This window comes from Coturnix japonica, chromosome 2 (assembly GCF_054131305.1).
Source record: "Coturnix japonica strain WE chromosome 2, WE-NBRP24, whole genome shotgun sequence".
Classification (NCBI taxonomy): domain Eukaryota; kingdom Metazoa; phylum Chordata; class Aves; order Galliformes; family Phasianidae; genus Coturnix; species Coturnix japonica.
In genome coordinates this window covers 120,928,854-120,945,575 of record NC_140664.1, presented here as the reverse complement: position 1 = coordinate 120,945,575, position 16,722 = coordinate 120,928,854, and the positions used below count along the sequence as shown (strand labels likewise).

The 16,722-nt window shown below is 37.4% G+C and overlaps 1 protein-coding gene across 1 annotated transcript in view; it reads left to right on the top strand.

Moving 5' to 3' along the window:
- Window positions 1–16,722, top strand: part of ITGA8 (integrin subunit alpha 8) — an 84,519-nt gene that overhangs the window by 42,286 nt on the left and 25,511 nt on the right. The window contains exons 21-25 of the mRNA XM_015853426.3: window positions 3,517–3,609; window positions 7,916–7,995; window positions 10,269–10,349; window positions 13,876–13,981; window positions 15,614–15,772. Coding sequence (XP_015708912.2) covers window positions 3,517–3,609; window positions 7,916–7,995; window positions 10,269–10,349; window positions 13,876–13,981; window positions 15,614–15,772 — 519 coding nt within the window. The remainder of the gene's footprint in view (window positions 1–3,516; window positions 3,610–7,915; window positions 7,996–10,268; window positions 10,350–13,875; window positions 13,982–15,613; window positions 15,773–16,722) is intronic.

The following is a 16,722-nucleotide window of genomic DNA, read 5'->3' as shown; positions in this document are numbered from 1 at the left end:
TCTTCAAAAACACAGCTAAAATGTATTGGCGTTCTGCTGGGGGGGGTGGCTCTTGTATGTAGTCAGTTGATTTTCTGTACTGCCGTGTCAGTTAAAACTTCTGTGAACACAACAAAAAAGAGCATATAATCTTCATATATAATCAGTCTTTCAGTTACAATAATGCTCCTAAAGCCCTGCATCTGAGAACTTTATTGACTATTAATTGTATCAGTGTTTACAGTTGTTTTTCTCAACGCTGAAGGCTTTCTTGCTTAAAGGCAGAGATATAATCAGCAAATGAAACTGAACAAATGAAGTGTAATGAGCCAAACAAATCACTCGGTACATTTCTGATGGATCTTTATAACCATATCATTCTCTTACACTGCTTTCATTTCGAAGTAGATGCACTCATATCGGGTGTTAGACTAATATGGGACTTCTCTGGATTTACCTGGCTAATTGAGGGACAAAGCCTGTTTTTTTTTGGAAACAATTTCTTGGGTTACTCTAAGTCACCTGAATTACATGTAATAATGTAACTGAAAATTCTCTTGGCTTTATGAAAAGCAATGTTTGATGATCCTCAGTTGTTACTATCTTGTTATCTTTGACCCGATTATGTAACATATTATACTTAGAAAGGGCAGCTGCATTGGAAGAGTAGCATTTTGCAGAGATGTACCTGAGCACATGCAAGTGAGAGACAAATGAGTGTGGTCTTAAAGTTTGAGGTCAAAGATATGATTTTGAAGTCTTGCTAGTCTTGCACATACTGATACTTCTTTCAGTCAAAAACTGGTAAATGAAATACAATGACTTTCAATGAAATCAAATGTGTTATTCATTAGTTATACTGTGGATATGCTTAGAAGCTCCAGATACCAGGTAAATGAGAAAATTACCACAGCTTTACAAGTTACTGGAAGCCTGTTGGCTTGCAATAACTGGTCATATGCAAGAGGTATAGAATTACTGGAATTAACAGCAATGAAAAATATAACCACATTATATTACCTGATATTTCCATGGCCAGCAGTGGGCTTTAGGCAGCGTATGCTTGCTGTATGGTAAGTTCTTATGCTACAATAGCATAATTGTGTGCTTGAACCTGAAGCCGCTGTCTGCATACTGTACACTAATTCTTTGCCCGGCACAAGTTTCCCATGCTGAGCAACTCAGTCCTCCCGTAGCTCCCTTAGTAGCAACAACTGGAGCCCAAACCCTCATGGAATAATTAATAAATCAGGCAAATACAAAGCCCTATTAAGTATTTGTTCCACACCAAAAACATTATATATTTTGGCACAATTGTGTCAGATGTGTCACAAATGTTTCAGATTACAGCCAGATTTAATTTGCATTGAATAAGCTCTGAGCTAAAGCCCTACGTATTTCTATATTATACTATAATACTCTTTTAAAATAGGAAAAAGATGTTCAACTTTCTTATATTACTGGAAAAATCTTACGGTAAGAATCAGTAGATGGTGACTGGCTAGATGAGACATAATTTGAACCTTTTGATAACAAACACTAGTTCTACTAAATCAGTTAGATTGAAGATAAACTCTGGCACCTGGTACCTAATCCATCCACTTCTGCTCAGATGAGATTGGAAAGCGTTGATCCAGAAAGGAGTGGAGGTGTTTTACTCCACAGCCTGTTGTGCTTAACTACTCTGGCATCAATTAGTAATTCATCACTAAGACCACCAGGAAGCATTTCAAGTTTGGAGGCTGCCTGGATGACGTAGAGCAGCCAATCATTTTTTTAGTTAACATGCTCCCTGGGAGCACACGTGTTAATTGTTGGGATTTTGCTTCTGCTCAAGACTGCCAAAAAGACCATGTGTGGCTATAAAGTTATAAATTGCTACCAGTGACAGGTAGAAGGGCTTTGTGGCAAAGCCTTCCATCTGGCTGAGTTACGTATGGGATCACTGATATTAACAGTTCTGGGTGTGTCAGTCCCTTGCTTACTACCTTCCTGTTTCCTTTTCCTGTTGCGCATTTAACCACCTCAGAAAGGTGATCAGTGGAAAACTGAAGGCAAAAGAAATTCTCACTCTCTCTGCCGCATCTTTATGCTGCACAAATCAGTTTTTGTAATTCCATTCATACAAATTCTGTTCTATTAATAATTTCTGGTTTAAAAGCATTGCCTCTAAGTTGCAGAAAACATACTTGCAAAACTCTTCTAACTGGTTACCTTTAAAGAGATGACAGTTGTGTGATAAGGGCTGATGTTCTCTGTAGTCGTGTATGATATGCTATTAATGAAGAAACTGCAAAGTAGAAGATGTAAATGAATATCTGTGTTAAATGTTTAAACATTAATTAAAAAAATAAAAATTAAAAGGTCAGAAATAAAACAATAAACCCACAAATCAATTTAAAATGAACAATTTTCCAGCCATCTCTAATTAGCTGGAACAGCTACCTCCCTCCTGTAGAGAGGCTTGGAACGGCTATCAGTTCACTGAACATGCTGTGTAAAAGGCTTTTTGTTTCCTCCTAACAAACTGTAAAACTGTCAATATAAAAAAGGTGTGCACTGAAGGTGTGATTCACATAGGCTCCTTTTAGGATATGCCTTATCTTCTCTTTCAGCCTCAGGAAGCGATAAGATCAGCATACCCACAGTGGCTTTTACAGATTAGGAATGAATTAGTAGTCAGTGTCTAGAGATTTCCAGGTCTTTGTATATGGAGCAGGACCCTGCATGTATTGCTTAATCTGTGAGAATCACAAACGGGAGGACAGTGTTATAGCAGTAACTCTAGCTGCATTCTGCTTTTACAAAGCTAGTTTATTCTACCCATGAATTTAAGTATTTCCTCTTATTTATCTTACTCTCTATCTCCTTCCACTATCCTATTCCTCCTTCTGTACTGTTTTCTATAAAGATGGAACAACCATCTATAAAGACTATCAAGGGTTGAAAGACAAAAGCAAACCCATGGGACACATTCTGCATTAAGAGCTTTAAAGAAAAATTACCTGAGTAGAAATCTACTTCCTTTGTTGCTAAATTATAAACACAAGTTATGGTCTATGTTATTAGAGAAATATTTAATCTAAGAACTTTACCATAGATTTTAAAATAAAATTCTAGACTCGGCGGGTAACGAAGTTCTCCCAATTCCAGATATTCATTACAGAGACTTCTGATGACAGACAATACATGTATTACAATCAGCACAAAGCCTGCTCCTCTCAGGGTTTTTTTTTTTTTTTTTTGAGCTATAAGTCATTGTGGCCATAAGAATGATTCACAGCAACAGTGGTGTGTTAGAATTAGAAATACAGTGGTCACATCATCGCCCTAAAGGTACTGGGAAACTTCCCTGTTTGTTTTTCCCTGGCATCAGTTTTCACCATTGTCTGACAATAACCAATTAAATGTTTTTGTAGTGCACTGAGCAGGGATCTGAAATCAAAAGAAATGTCACAGTCCGAAAGGCATCACTTTCCCAACTGGATGGATTTCACTGTGATCTCTGACCTCCTTATTGGTGTCCTTTTGTTGCAGGCACTGCGTGTGTTGAGCTGTGATTACAAGATGGAAAATGAAACTAGAATGGTGGTTTGTGATCTTGGGAACCCCATGGTGGCTGGCGCAAATGTAAGGGAAAACCAGATGCATGTCCTGACTTTTATCTAATTGAATTTTAAAGGAAAGTAAATGGAAAACTATTCAATTAGCAGTGTGTGTCCGAATAAACAGCACCTAACCAAATTATTTACTTGGACAGGAAATTGTTGGTGCAATAAGAAGCAGCGCTGTGCTTCTGAAAAATTAATTATGCCATTCTAAAAGATTAATGATGTTAGAGCTCGTGTTATAATATTGCCTTATGTTGCCATTTCACATACTCTGAAGAAAGTAAGTGTCACTCAGTTTAAGTCACAGAAGTTACACCATTATGAAGTGAAGGGAATCGCAGTCTGTAATGTACATAATGTTTATTTCTGCCTTTTGTTATTCTGTCTGTATAGTATATAGATGTGTATATATATATATAGTATATATAAGATGTGTATAGTAAGTGGCAGCTTCCTTAGGCTGGTTCTAATCTTGAGTGTGTGAGCATTCTCTTATCAGTTTATATCGTGTTTCACATCTGTGAATAGGAGGTTGGAGTCAGATTTTCCTTCAAGTTACAAATGTCATTCCAAACACTTTCCTAAGATATCTACTCATAAATCATACTGCATATTTTTAGGTGGTACCTTGGTAGCATTGTTTCCAGACATAATCAGAGTTATATAATGAATAAAGATTGAGAGCAGAAGAGGATTGAACATATAAGTTGAGATAAAAAAAAGTACTGTCCGTTCCACTATTGTCATCACCTCTTCCTGCTTCATGACAAACAGTTCAGAGCAGGACACAGGCAAAAGTGGTCAAGAATCTTGTGGATGATTGTTGAGAGGGTTTTGAAGAGGAAAGGGAGTCAGAACACAAGAGGCTACAACTGCCATTGTTTATCAGATCCTTTTTGTTTTGCATTTTGTCTTAGACACAAGCAATGGTCTGAGTGGGGAGATGTTAAACCACAGCTTCTCTGCTCCTCCCTGTGAGTCCAAAGCCCTGTTATTACATCATCCCAGACACAAACTGCTGGCAGTTATATTGTTTGGTAGACACTGAAGCAGTTCTACTCTCATCTGTCTCCTTATCAATTCTTACAGTGTAAACTAATTCTGTTTTATTTCAGAATCCGTGCTAGGAAGGCCATAAATGCAATATTAATATTCCTAAACAAAATATTTCATAAAGAGAGACTTAGGAGTAGCAGAATAAAACAGCAGGATTCATAACTTCTTTTTTCCCCAAATGTTTAAGAATATTCTGTTTTATAACAAAGGGCTTTCACGAAATTGAGAAAGAAATCTGGCATGTGAAGATAGAGCATCACGAAGCCAGATGGCAGAAGTGTTTGAGTATAGTTGGTAAAGCCTGACTTTGTCTTTGAAACCAGTTCTCCTGGAAGCTTAGTAAAGGTGAAAGGACTTGAACTTTTTCAGCCAAACATATTTATGATGGCAAATGTACTTCCAACAGCAAAATACTAACCCTTCATACAAATTGCATAAATCATGAAAGGCTGCTCTGATCCATTTCCAATTTCACAAAACAATTCTACTTTGGCAGCAGATCAGTTATTCTGAAAATACTCAGTCAAAAGGGGACTCTGGAAGTTGTGAGGGAGGGGGAAGGGAGGGTTAGGTCAAAATCAAACATTCCTGAAACTCTTAACTATTGACTCACTGTAATGACTTTTCAGCACCCTGGAACCCTGGAATTCTTCAACTCTTTAAGATTAATTTCTTATTATGGGTATTATGTCAGAATTTTGTGATGAACCCCATAGGATATTACTGCAGCAGGCTATAGGACATCTCTTCAACATTGCCATCAGAATTGCTATATCTCTGAATATTTGAAATTCCACAACATTAAAATCATTTACTTCCCACTGGTTATTTCTTGGTATGTACCAACCTGATTCTTCAGGAACACAGAGGCTTTATTTGTAATGCGCTCTTTAAGATACTTGGAGAAAATCTAGCTGTCTGTCTCTCGTCATGCTCCTGGGTGCTGCTAAATATTAACAAACTGAGATTATCAGTAGTAACAGAAATGTCATGTATTTCATCGTGTTTTTAACATAGCAAGTTGGTTTTATGATTTTAATGAAACCGACTTCACATGAAAAATGTAAATAAGTTTAAACTATTCCAATAAAACTAATTTCCTACTAAAATAAGGAGCCCCTGTGACTGCTAGGGTACATTTTCAAGCAAATTCAGCTCCTTTGGCCTCAGTGAGGTTTGAGCCAGGGCATGTGAGCATCTTATTCATTGCAGTGTCAAGGACTACTTGACACTGACAAAGTCGTACTACTCCACAAAGGCAACATCTGCATCTCATTAGACTCATACAGTAGGACTGTGTTTCACTATTAAATAAGGGATTAAACCTGGTGCACTAGAGGTGTAATAGATCATCAAAACTGCAGTTTATGCCTGCTCTGTTAGGTCAGGAAGATTGAATCTTTGGTTCATCTGATCAGTAAAAATGGTAAGACAAAAGCTGAAGTCAGTATTTGACAGGGATTAAGAAGATCATAATGTATTCTTAAAGTTGAATGGAATATCAAATGGTTGTTGAAATAATCTCAAAAAAGCTTGATAAAAATATCTTATATCTGTATTCCAAGTCAGCTCTTCATCTCCTGCTAAATTTAATGAGCACTCTATTTTCATCTTAAAGATTTTGCTTCCCAAAAGAGAGATTAGCTCTGACCACGATATTAAAATTATAAGAATTCAAAGGTTTGAATTTGCCCTTCTTTCAGTGATAACGTAGGACAATTGAAGGAAGTAAGTCTCGTTTAGCAGATGGACTTATATTCAGTGATCCACTGCTGCAAGTGAGAAAAGAGGGGAAAATGATGAAAGATTTAACACAAAATAATGCTTGGAAAAAATTTAAATTTCTTAAAAATATGAAATGTCACCCACAGAGGAAAATCCCTCCTCCTCTTCAATGATGTTGAATGTTGGTCCGAAACAAAAGTCCGTAGCTTTTGCTGTGTCCTGTTGCTTACAGTGCTGCCTTGCATATGCCATGGAAGCGTGTCAGGTTCTTTTTATCCTCTGTAATCCATCAGACATTGACAGAGATGAAGAACTGATGTCCTCACTCCTGGTGCCTTTTTATGACTTTCTCAGAAAGGCTATTTCTTCCCATGGAGAAAAGGGTTATACATAACCATCTTTTTTTTTTTTTTTTTTTTTAAAGAAAAGCGTTTCTGCAAGTTATCTGGCAGGAAATTTCACCGTCAGGCGGTATGGGAGGCAAGAGGGAGGGGAAGTTGTACAAGATTACAGACTGTGTACTTTGCTGTCAGCCTCAATGCAAAATTCACATTTCAAAAATGAACAGATTCAAAACATATGCAGCTGAAATGAGGCAATTAAAAAGATTAATTTAAACATTGCAGTACAATTTTATTAATTTAACGTGGAGGACAGATGGCATCTCCCCCTCCTCCTCTGCCACTTGCATACCAGGGCTGTAACAGTGTCTGACAAGAGGGCTGTAGAGACCCCACCATATGCTGATATATATTCCTTCTATGTCTAGCCCTGTAATTCCATTTGCCCTTGAATTAGCTTGTTACTCCATGACTGTTTTGCAAAGCAAATGGAAATTATCAGCACAAGGAAGAAGTGGATTTTTAGACTTGAGGTCTATTTAAACACAGGGGAGCACGGATGGAAGCCCTTACACCCTTTAGTTTGGGGAGCTGCGTGTTTTACACTCTGCCTTCTGTGGCCACAAGCTGTAATTTGTGGTAACCTCAACTGCAAGGATGACTTTGAAGTGTTATTCATCTAAGTGGAATTACGGCTGCTAGAAGCTGCAGTGTAAAAACCCAAATCAAATCAAAATATTGTGATTCTTCTGCTTCAGCCCCTAAAAGGAAAAGGTGATCCATCAGTCCTGCAGCACCTAAGGCATGCAGCTCCTGCCTCTGTTACAGAGACAAGAGAGGGAAGACTTGGAGAGCGCGATGAAGGCGTGCATGGATGGAAGCAGTGCAGAGGTGCCAGACAGCTGTTAATTCTTCTGTCTTGGCAATGTACAGCAAAGACTGCGTGGAGAAGGGCCCACTGCTGTGCTCTCAGGAGCCTGCTGCTGTCTTCCACTTGGTCTTTTCTCTGTACAAGTTTTCCATCTGGCAATGTACACAGGCAGGACGGTATTTTTTTTCCCGAAAACAACAAAATTACATTATTTCATAGTAATTGGAAAAAAATAACAGTAACCTACATAAGTGTGTGAGGCTCAACATTAAACAATAATGTTTTCTCAAAGCAAAAAGATCAACTAACATTTGATTTTGTTTCTTCACCAGTTCTCTACAGGTATCCGGTTTTCTGTTCAGCATTTTGAGAATTCAGATTTCAGCATCAATTTTGAGCTGCAAATAAAAAGGTTAGAAGTTTTATCAAGAGCATGGTTATGTAAACTCTTAATTCCTGTTTATCTCTGGAGTTCAACATATAAGAAGTTTAACTCTTCAGCATCAGTAGGTATTTCATGGGCCTTCCTATGGTAGCTTTCTTCAGGAGGATTTTTAGAGCCTTGTTGGCTTTTAACTTGTTAGATACAGTTGTCTCAGAGCTGTCTGAGGATTCTATGTGGTTAAAATCAGCTCAGTGCTTTTTCTTTTTTGTTTAAAATAAGTTTTGCAATATTTCCAGTTCTTAAAAATGTTTTCAGTTGTTTTATATCTATATTTTTAGATTTACTCTTTATCTTTTTAAATTGAAATTACCCGATTTTTGCTGCCTCAGCATGCATGAAAATGTTTCTTTATAGTCAAATGCTTCATTTTCTATAGACTACCTAGTTGAAGTTACTGTCCTGATGAGAAAAAAACTATTTTAGTTCAGTTCATGTGAATCTGTCATTTTCCATTAGTTTACTCCCCATTTTTGAGGATGAAATATTACTGCTGGAAAATATTCTGGTTTTTGCTGAGCAGTCCTTTTCTGAGAGGGGCCAAGAAGCACAGGTCAGGCTCGTTGGTATCACAGCAAACACAAAACATGGGAGTTTTTCAGTAGGTTACAGGGCTTCTGCTACCCCTGTCCTCATCAAATATACACCGGAGTTCCTGGTGGGGCCCTCGCTGCCCCACACTCAGAGACTTAATTGCTAATGTCTGGCCTTTAATGAGGGCCTTGATCATGCTCCCTGTGTTAAATAACTGAGACATTTAAAATGTTTAAGTCATGTTTTCAGAATGTAACCCTGGAGGGAAAGGATGTGCAGAAACTTGGGAAGTGCACAGCAATGCCACAGAAGATGAAGGGGTCCCCGGGCAGGTCTCAGCTGTCTGGGCCACAAGCTGAGGCCATGCTCACCCAGTCATGGGCACCTCCAGAGGGAGTGAGAAAATATATATAATGTCTGTCTTGTGGGTTCCTACTCCATAGCAGTGTTCATCATCAGGTCATTAATGAAAGGAGCTAAAATGGATTATTTTCTGGTGTGGATTTTCGTAGGCATTATATACCCCTTAGCAAGAGAGATGTCACGGCACCTTTACTTAAACTGTTTCGTTCTCTCTAATACCGTGATACACAAACTGAATTTGAATACTAAATATATGTGATCAAAATCTCTATTTTAACTCAATGGAAAGTAGTATTGTAATAGAAACTGGAGAAAAAATTATACTAGCAACTTAATAGTCCAGTCATTTTTTATTTTTACTTTTACTTAAAAGCAAATTTTAGATGTTGACTGCAGCTCAAAAAATGACTGTAAGAGGATTACATCAAAAGTTCAGCTCATGTTCGAGGGGAATCTGCATTAGTTTACAAACAAATTAGAGCTGCTCCTAATTTTAGCAATCTGTAACCAGAAAGCCTGGATCAAAGCACTGCTGCCCTTTCCTTCTCAGGAGTCAGTCACTGGGAATGCTGGCCTCCTCTGAGTGTTTCCATTTGACTGATGCTACCCAGATGTGATAACAGTAAACTGTGACAGCAATAGACACTTAGTCTCCATGAAACAAGGAAGTGCTTCCATGCTTGCTTGAGTAAAACCTCCTAACTTACTGTTATTGATCCTATAATTAAATACATTCTAAATCTCTTAGGTATTTTTTTCAGTGTCTTCATGAATTTGACCCTGCAAATTGTTTTTTATATGTATGGTCAATACTCACATAAATGGCTGTGTGAAGTGAAACTACCTTTGCTAATAAGGATTTTGTTGTTGTTTTCTTTCTTTAAAGACTGTTATTCAGAAGTCACAAGTTTGGAGAGTCATAGAAGCAAATATAGTTATAACAAAGCCCACCTTGTTCATTAACATTTCCTCCTCCAATGCATGAAACAGCCTTGTATTCAGTTAGAATATTCCTGTCCATACAGATAGCCAAGTTGAACAAGGAAACTTAAATTCTATTCTGAATCAAATAAATTTGTATCATGTTATCTATGCATGGGATTCTTTAAAGGGAGTTTGAGTTGATTCTGTTTTAAAATTTGCAATAAGCTCAAATGATATCAGACTGAAATACAGATCTCCCAAAAAAGTCTGAGGAATGGCAGTAACAAGCCCTGTGTTATATAAAGTCCAGTGGCACCACTTCCTAACTGTGGCCTTGTGGGTGTTCAGTTCTGTATCTATAACAGTGTAGAGTTCTGTTCCAAAAAAACTTATTTTTTAACCTTTGTACAAATCTTTTCCAGTTCTAACAAGATTAATTCCACCAGCAATTTAGTTAACCTTCATATCAACATCACTGCTGCAGCTCAGGTGCAGGTCCGGGGGTGAGTATTCCATCATTTCAATTCAGAGACAGAACTATTTGCTGTCGAGGACAGAAATGACATCATATTTTCTAGAGTTAGTGGTGATGATAGAGAAATGAGCTGGATGGGAAGATGAATGTTGTACTAGTAAGTGAAGAATACACAATGAGTGGCAATGAGTACCATACATATAAAGGCTGGGGAAGTAAGAACCATGGGGGTGAGTTTGTGGGCTGATGTGTGAGAGAAGATGTTGGGAGACAGCAACTGCTGGGTGCTGCCATGGGTGGGCAACTATGTTAAGAACATTTCATTGCTGTAATGAAAAGGTTGTGGATATCTAATGAGACTTTTCTGTAAGGGCTGCTTTCTACACTGTAGATTCTGATTTTTTCAGTGATATTGTTCATCACATTCATAGGAATATCTTAAAAATATTTTGTATTCTTTGCAGACTTTTTGTATCCGTCGCGTTCTTTCTGTGCCGTGGTGCGTTCTTTGTAATGAGAAGCTCTGTAATAAATAGATAGGTAGACACCAAAAATGGCAAAAACTACCTCTGCAGTTAAAAGGAGCGTGCCTCTGAGTGGAAAAAAGAGGCTTGAGTTGCTGCCTGCACAGCTAAGGAACAGGTTATTAAATACTGAGGAATTATTTAATTGAATGAGTTCCAGTTCCTTTCCTCATAAGTCTTTGGTTTTCATTTTAGCTGTAATATGCGTGTACAAGGGAAAATTCCCAAATGCTTTGTTGACAGATTTTGCTTATTACTCAGAGATGGTGAAGCATACAGCTCCACGGGAACTATTTGCTCATTATTTCCTAGATAAAAATAAAAGAAAGTCTGAGTCCACATTTGGACTGGAAAATGTCTTACACTGGTTCTCTTACTGCTCTGCATGGGGTTGGATGAAGTGAGACTGCAATCATTATGTATTGTACTGAGAAAGATTACAGTTACCAAACTGCATCAGCATGTATGCATATATACTTACACAGTAGATGTATGGAAATGCTATCTCTATGAGAAAGGAAGAAATCTTCAGTATCCTCTTCAAAAGCAATTTGAGATTGCTCCTTAATTTATTCAATGAGAAGTTGCTCAGATAACTAAGATTTGATTGTGCTGATGACTTTTTTTTTTTCCTGTAAAAATATTGAGTGTTTTATAGGTGTAACCATGATATCCCACTGCCAAAAGAGTTGTAGAGGAATGAGGGATGCAGGAAGGAAGGAATCTGGACTGCAAGGACTTGTACCCAGCAGAGTTTTTAGTGTATATCACACATAACCATTTTTTATAGAACTTATTTCTTATATTTTTCAGTGGTCACGTTTGGCTGATCATTGGCATCTGCAAGTCCAGCAGAAATCTTCATATAGTAAATCATTCAACTGTTAAAAATGCTCTAATAGTCAAAGGAGCAGATTTCTGGTTGATTTGACCCGATTTTACTACTCCAATGTTCGTAAAATCTATTAAAACAAAAGCACACATTCTTACATACTTTGTGATTATTTTAATAGCACGTCTACAGTTGCACTTTATAATTCTGTAAATGAGAAAAACACTATGCTGGGAATGTGATAGAAAGCACTGACTTTTAGAACCTTATGCCTACTTCTTTTTATCTGTGTACACAGTGTGTTTTGCAAAATTGTGTGGTAGCAAAAGTCCTGGCTTTTCTAACTACACAGGAAAGATCTCTCTCTCCAAAGGCAATCTGTAATTAAAGTTCTTATTGAAAATGAGGCTGTTTGTGAAAGATTAGGCTAATTACCTCATCTGAAATGACATACTATGATAGAGAATGCAAGAATCGTAGAGTCACTAAGGTTGGAAAAGACCTCCAAGGTCATCCCGTCCAACTGTCCACCTACCACCAGTATTTCCCTACTAAGTTTCATTTTCTATTTGGTTTTGCTTGTACATTTGTCTTCTGACATTTCTGTTGGTAGGAGCTAATTAGCATTTTAAGTCTGGGTTTAGATCTAGCAGGATGCCTAACATTTCATGAAGTTGTCCTATCTGGTCCCACGTGGTTTGAGAAGCTATATTCTGTGAAAGATTTTATCAGACACGTATTTCATTGTATATGACATAAAAGCTGAAAGTGGAAGCACTTTTTCCTCCTAAACTATTACAGAAATGTCAGCATTTGTAACAAAATAATCCATTCCTCTGTTGTCTTCTTTAAGGAGCAAACTGTATCTGCAGTGATGCTTCTTCCCTTCAAGCAAAAGGGAATTAACATCAGTGAATGGAAGTCCATCACTTCACTCAAATGTTATATTGTTGAAACAAAAAATGTTAGCAATTTTAATTTAACTTTTTTTTTTTTTTTGTCAGCGAACTCCCAGCTTTAGTAGAACAGGCACTGAAAATTTTTTGCCTTTCCTCTAAGCTAAAGAATCTGGAATCCAGCAAAGCAAAGTGAGAGCTGATTGTTGTAAAAACTAAAATAAAACAATTAAAAAGGTTAATGCCTACTGCTTAAACACCAAGGGCGCTTCTATTACCAGCAGATGGCAGATGCCTGGTCCAGAATTCACCTGCCCTGCTGAAAGAAACTCTCGGGATCTGATTTCCCAAGCTCTCAACAGCAGAGTGAGGTTAAAGTTGGCATCTGAATAAAGCCCCTCTAGGGAGCTTTCATTTGTTATGGGAAATAATGCTTCTGATTCAAATGGAAATGTTAATGGGAGACTGTTTAGTTCTTTATTGAGATCAGACACAGAAGGGAAAAGTAAAATAGGAGAACTAAACAAAGATGTCCAAATCTAAGCTGCTGTTCTTTGGCTTTTGTCATTTGTGTTTGAATTGTATTGTGAATATTTTAACGATGTTTCAGGCAATGCCCTATCTGTCGCTTTGTTTGCAAAACAAATAGGAAAGCCTGGACTAAGGTTCCATTCTGTAGCCGTAAACTCAGTTTCTTGATAAAGCAATTTCCACTGCAGCTTTACGGAAGTAATTTGCCCTACCTGTACTTCATTTTTCCACCTATAAAGTGGGGTATATTACTACCTTTTCAGTTTCTTTAAAGGTATAGTATAAGGCAAGTTCACAATCAGAGGAATTTTATTTGTTTGTTTGCCTGTTGGTTTATTTATTTTTGCAGGGAAGGAAGATGCATAGCATTGAGTATATACAGGATTTCAGTGTGAAAATATATTATGTATCATTACTCTAGTTTTGTGAGTGTTTGTATGCCTCATCAGTGAGAATGATGCGAGTCCCAGGCAGACTGCATTCCTCTTTGCCAAAAGAGAAAGTCACTCAGTTGTCTGGAAGGAATTACCTCTCCAGGGAAGTATGGACCTAAATGGTCACCTTCCATAGTTGTAAGGATGGGGCAGTACTTTACATCATCATATGGAAGTATTTTTTCATCATCATATGGAAGCATCATGTTGCTTCCATAGCAATAGGCAAAGCTCTGCTAATGGCAATGAATGTGCCCTTCTGTAGTGGTCTTGGATTTGTGTGTTTTTTTTAAGTAATGCAACCGACCACTGTTTGCATTCATTTTATGTATTACAGAGTATCTCACCCACCACAAATAGTTCTGCCTCTTCACAACTGGGAACCCAAAGATGAACCTACAAAAGAAGAAGAAATTGGTCCATTAGTTGAACACATCTATGAGGTAATAATGATATATGATTCCATAGGACCTTACATTGCTCCCAATAAAATCCTTATGAATTTGAATTATTGTCTTTATCAGCATCCCAGATAAAGCCATGCATGTAAATATTCCTACTTTAGAACATGACCCAAATTTAATCTGAGAACTCACAACTCTTTTCATACTAGCAAAGGAGACACTAATTTATGTTTCAAATCTGCCTTTGACATTTAAGAGATCTATAAACATTTAGGATGCTTGGCAGGAATTAAAAATAGTGCTTAAAAGCTCACTACAGCCAACATCAAGTATCTTCACTGACTTGGCTGTTTCTTCATTAAAAGCTATGAGCAGAAGATTTCAGGCTAGAAACAAGTGTCCCGAATGAGCTGTATCGAATACAAAGCGTCTTAGGAATCTGATGGATGACCTTTATTCCAGGGTATAAAGCAGAATGCCTCACATATGGTTACAATTCACAAATCAGTGCTCAAGAGCTGACAGTGTAAGATTAAAATTTGCGTGATATAATGAACTGTAGTGAATCAGACTACAAAATACAAAATCCTACTTGTTTTATCCTCATCTTAACATACTTCTCTAAACTGAAAAATCTAACAAATCTTTGTATCTCACTCACCTGTTTGTGGAGCAAAATATGTGGTTTCAAGCATATTTTAATGGTCATTCAATATTTAAGGTGATTCAGAAAGTCTCTTTTGCAGTTTACTGATATCATCAAGGCACAATTAATACCAAACACGAGCACAAAAACTCCTTACTAAAGAAGGTGTAAGATTGAAAGTGGATTTTATTTGGCTCAAAATAAAGCACAGCAGTAGCAAAAATTCTGTACATTAAAAAAGAAAAATAAAAGGAAAGGGGGGGGGGGGCTATTTAAGTCTCTAGAAGCTTTGAGTAAAGCTCTGTGGTATTCTGTTTCTGTAGCTCTCAAATCCAGCGCTAGCACATCCTCAAACCTCCATGCAGTCATCCATCAGACATTGTCAAATTGTATACTGTTAAAAGAAAACTTTTAACAACCCATGTATTAATTTCTATGCCTTTTTTTTCCCCCCCTTGGAAAATAATGCCATCCTATGATGTTACTTCAGGAAAGTGAATTCTTTTTCCTCTTCTTGGGAACTTTGAACTAAGAAGCGCTGAAAATAGAGTTCTTAATCACAAAAATTACTTTAGGCTCCACTTCTAATCCTTCACCCTGAAATGTGATTCCTTTGTGTCATGAAGTTTTGCCTGTTGTTTTCAGTGTTTTTTGTTCTGGTTGTTGTATATATTTTTACAGTGCTAATGTGTTTTGTTTTGATTCTTGTTGGGTGGGGGTTTTTTTAGGTCATTTCAGGTCTTTCATGCCCAGGAAAAAAATGGGAAAGGTGATGGCTTCTTTCAAAACAATGTTAGAGAAAAAGCTGTTCTCCCAGATTTGCTTTCTAACTGATAGGAGAAGGTTCTTTTTCACTGCCTGCCACAGATTTTCCATCAATAAAATGATAATAATAATCTATACCTCTTTCCAAAAATACTTCAGGATTACAGACGTTAAGAATTTGGAAATATCCAAGTGATGACTGATGTGGTTTTTGTTATTATTTTCTGCCTTTGACAGCACTGATAATGTTTGTTTCCCAGCTTCACAATATAGGACCAAGTGCCATCAACAATACAGTTCTCCATGTCGGTTGGCCTGTGTCCAGTCGAGAAGAGTTTCTTCTTTACATTCTGCATATTCAGACTCATGGACCATTGCACTGTCAAACAAGCTCTCCTATTAATGTAATGCAAATCAATGTAAGTCACCCACTGTTATTTCCATCCCTGTCTATATTTGCTTGCCTTTTTCTCTGCCTGAAACTTCACAATGGGAAGGAGTTCTTTGGAAATTTTTCACAATGGCCCTGAGATCATTTTCATGGGTAAAAAGCAAACTAGAGATAGTCCAGCATGTGTCTAGTGTGGCAACTGTGTTATGTGATATGTGCTGGGTAATGAATTATCAGCAGAAGGTTATACATTTGATTCAGTATCACTGCTTGATAGTGCAGCACAAGGTGCTGTTGGCTGTCTCTGCTGTCAGGCTCTCACTGCTGGCTCCTCCACAGGTAAATAGGGTTTCTGCTGGGCTGTTGCATATCGGTCAGTCACAGCATGTGTTGTGGCCAGGGAATAATTTATTGCACCAAATATAGGATGCATATTTTTAATATCAAAAACTGTATTTTGTAGTGTGGTTAAGTTAACATTGTTTGAGACAGTATACTCTATACAGTTAGAGTCACTGTAGAAACGCATATATCTTTTTACCTATTTTAAGCTGATTGTGATTTTGATGTCAAGTAACATTATTTGAATATCATATAAAACAAGCTAACAACTGGAATTCTGCATCAAATGTACTCCAGAAATGAATGGTTTCATGTGCTGCTACCTGTTAAAAAGGATTCCTACAGACTACAATTATTTTTATGCCATAATCAACATTAAACAACATAAAATTTACCACCCTGTAGCAATATGACAAGCTTTTTTGTGGATTTTTTTTCCTACTTGGAAATGGTCCTGTAATTATTTTAATTGTACCAACAAAAGGGACAAAAATTCCCCCACCAGTTTTTTCTTGGTACTCCTACGCATTGTCTGCTGCCCAGATTGTTTCTCCTGCCATGGTTCTTGTTTTGCAGCAGAGCTGCAGATCTCAGAGTCTGGAGGTGGCAGGACCAAGGAACAGCCTGGTTGCAGCC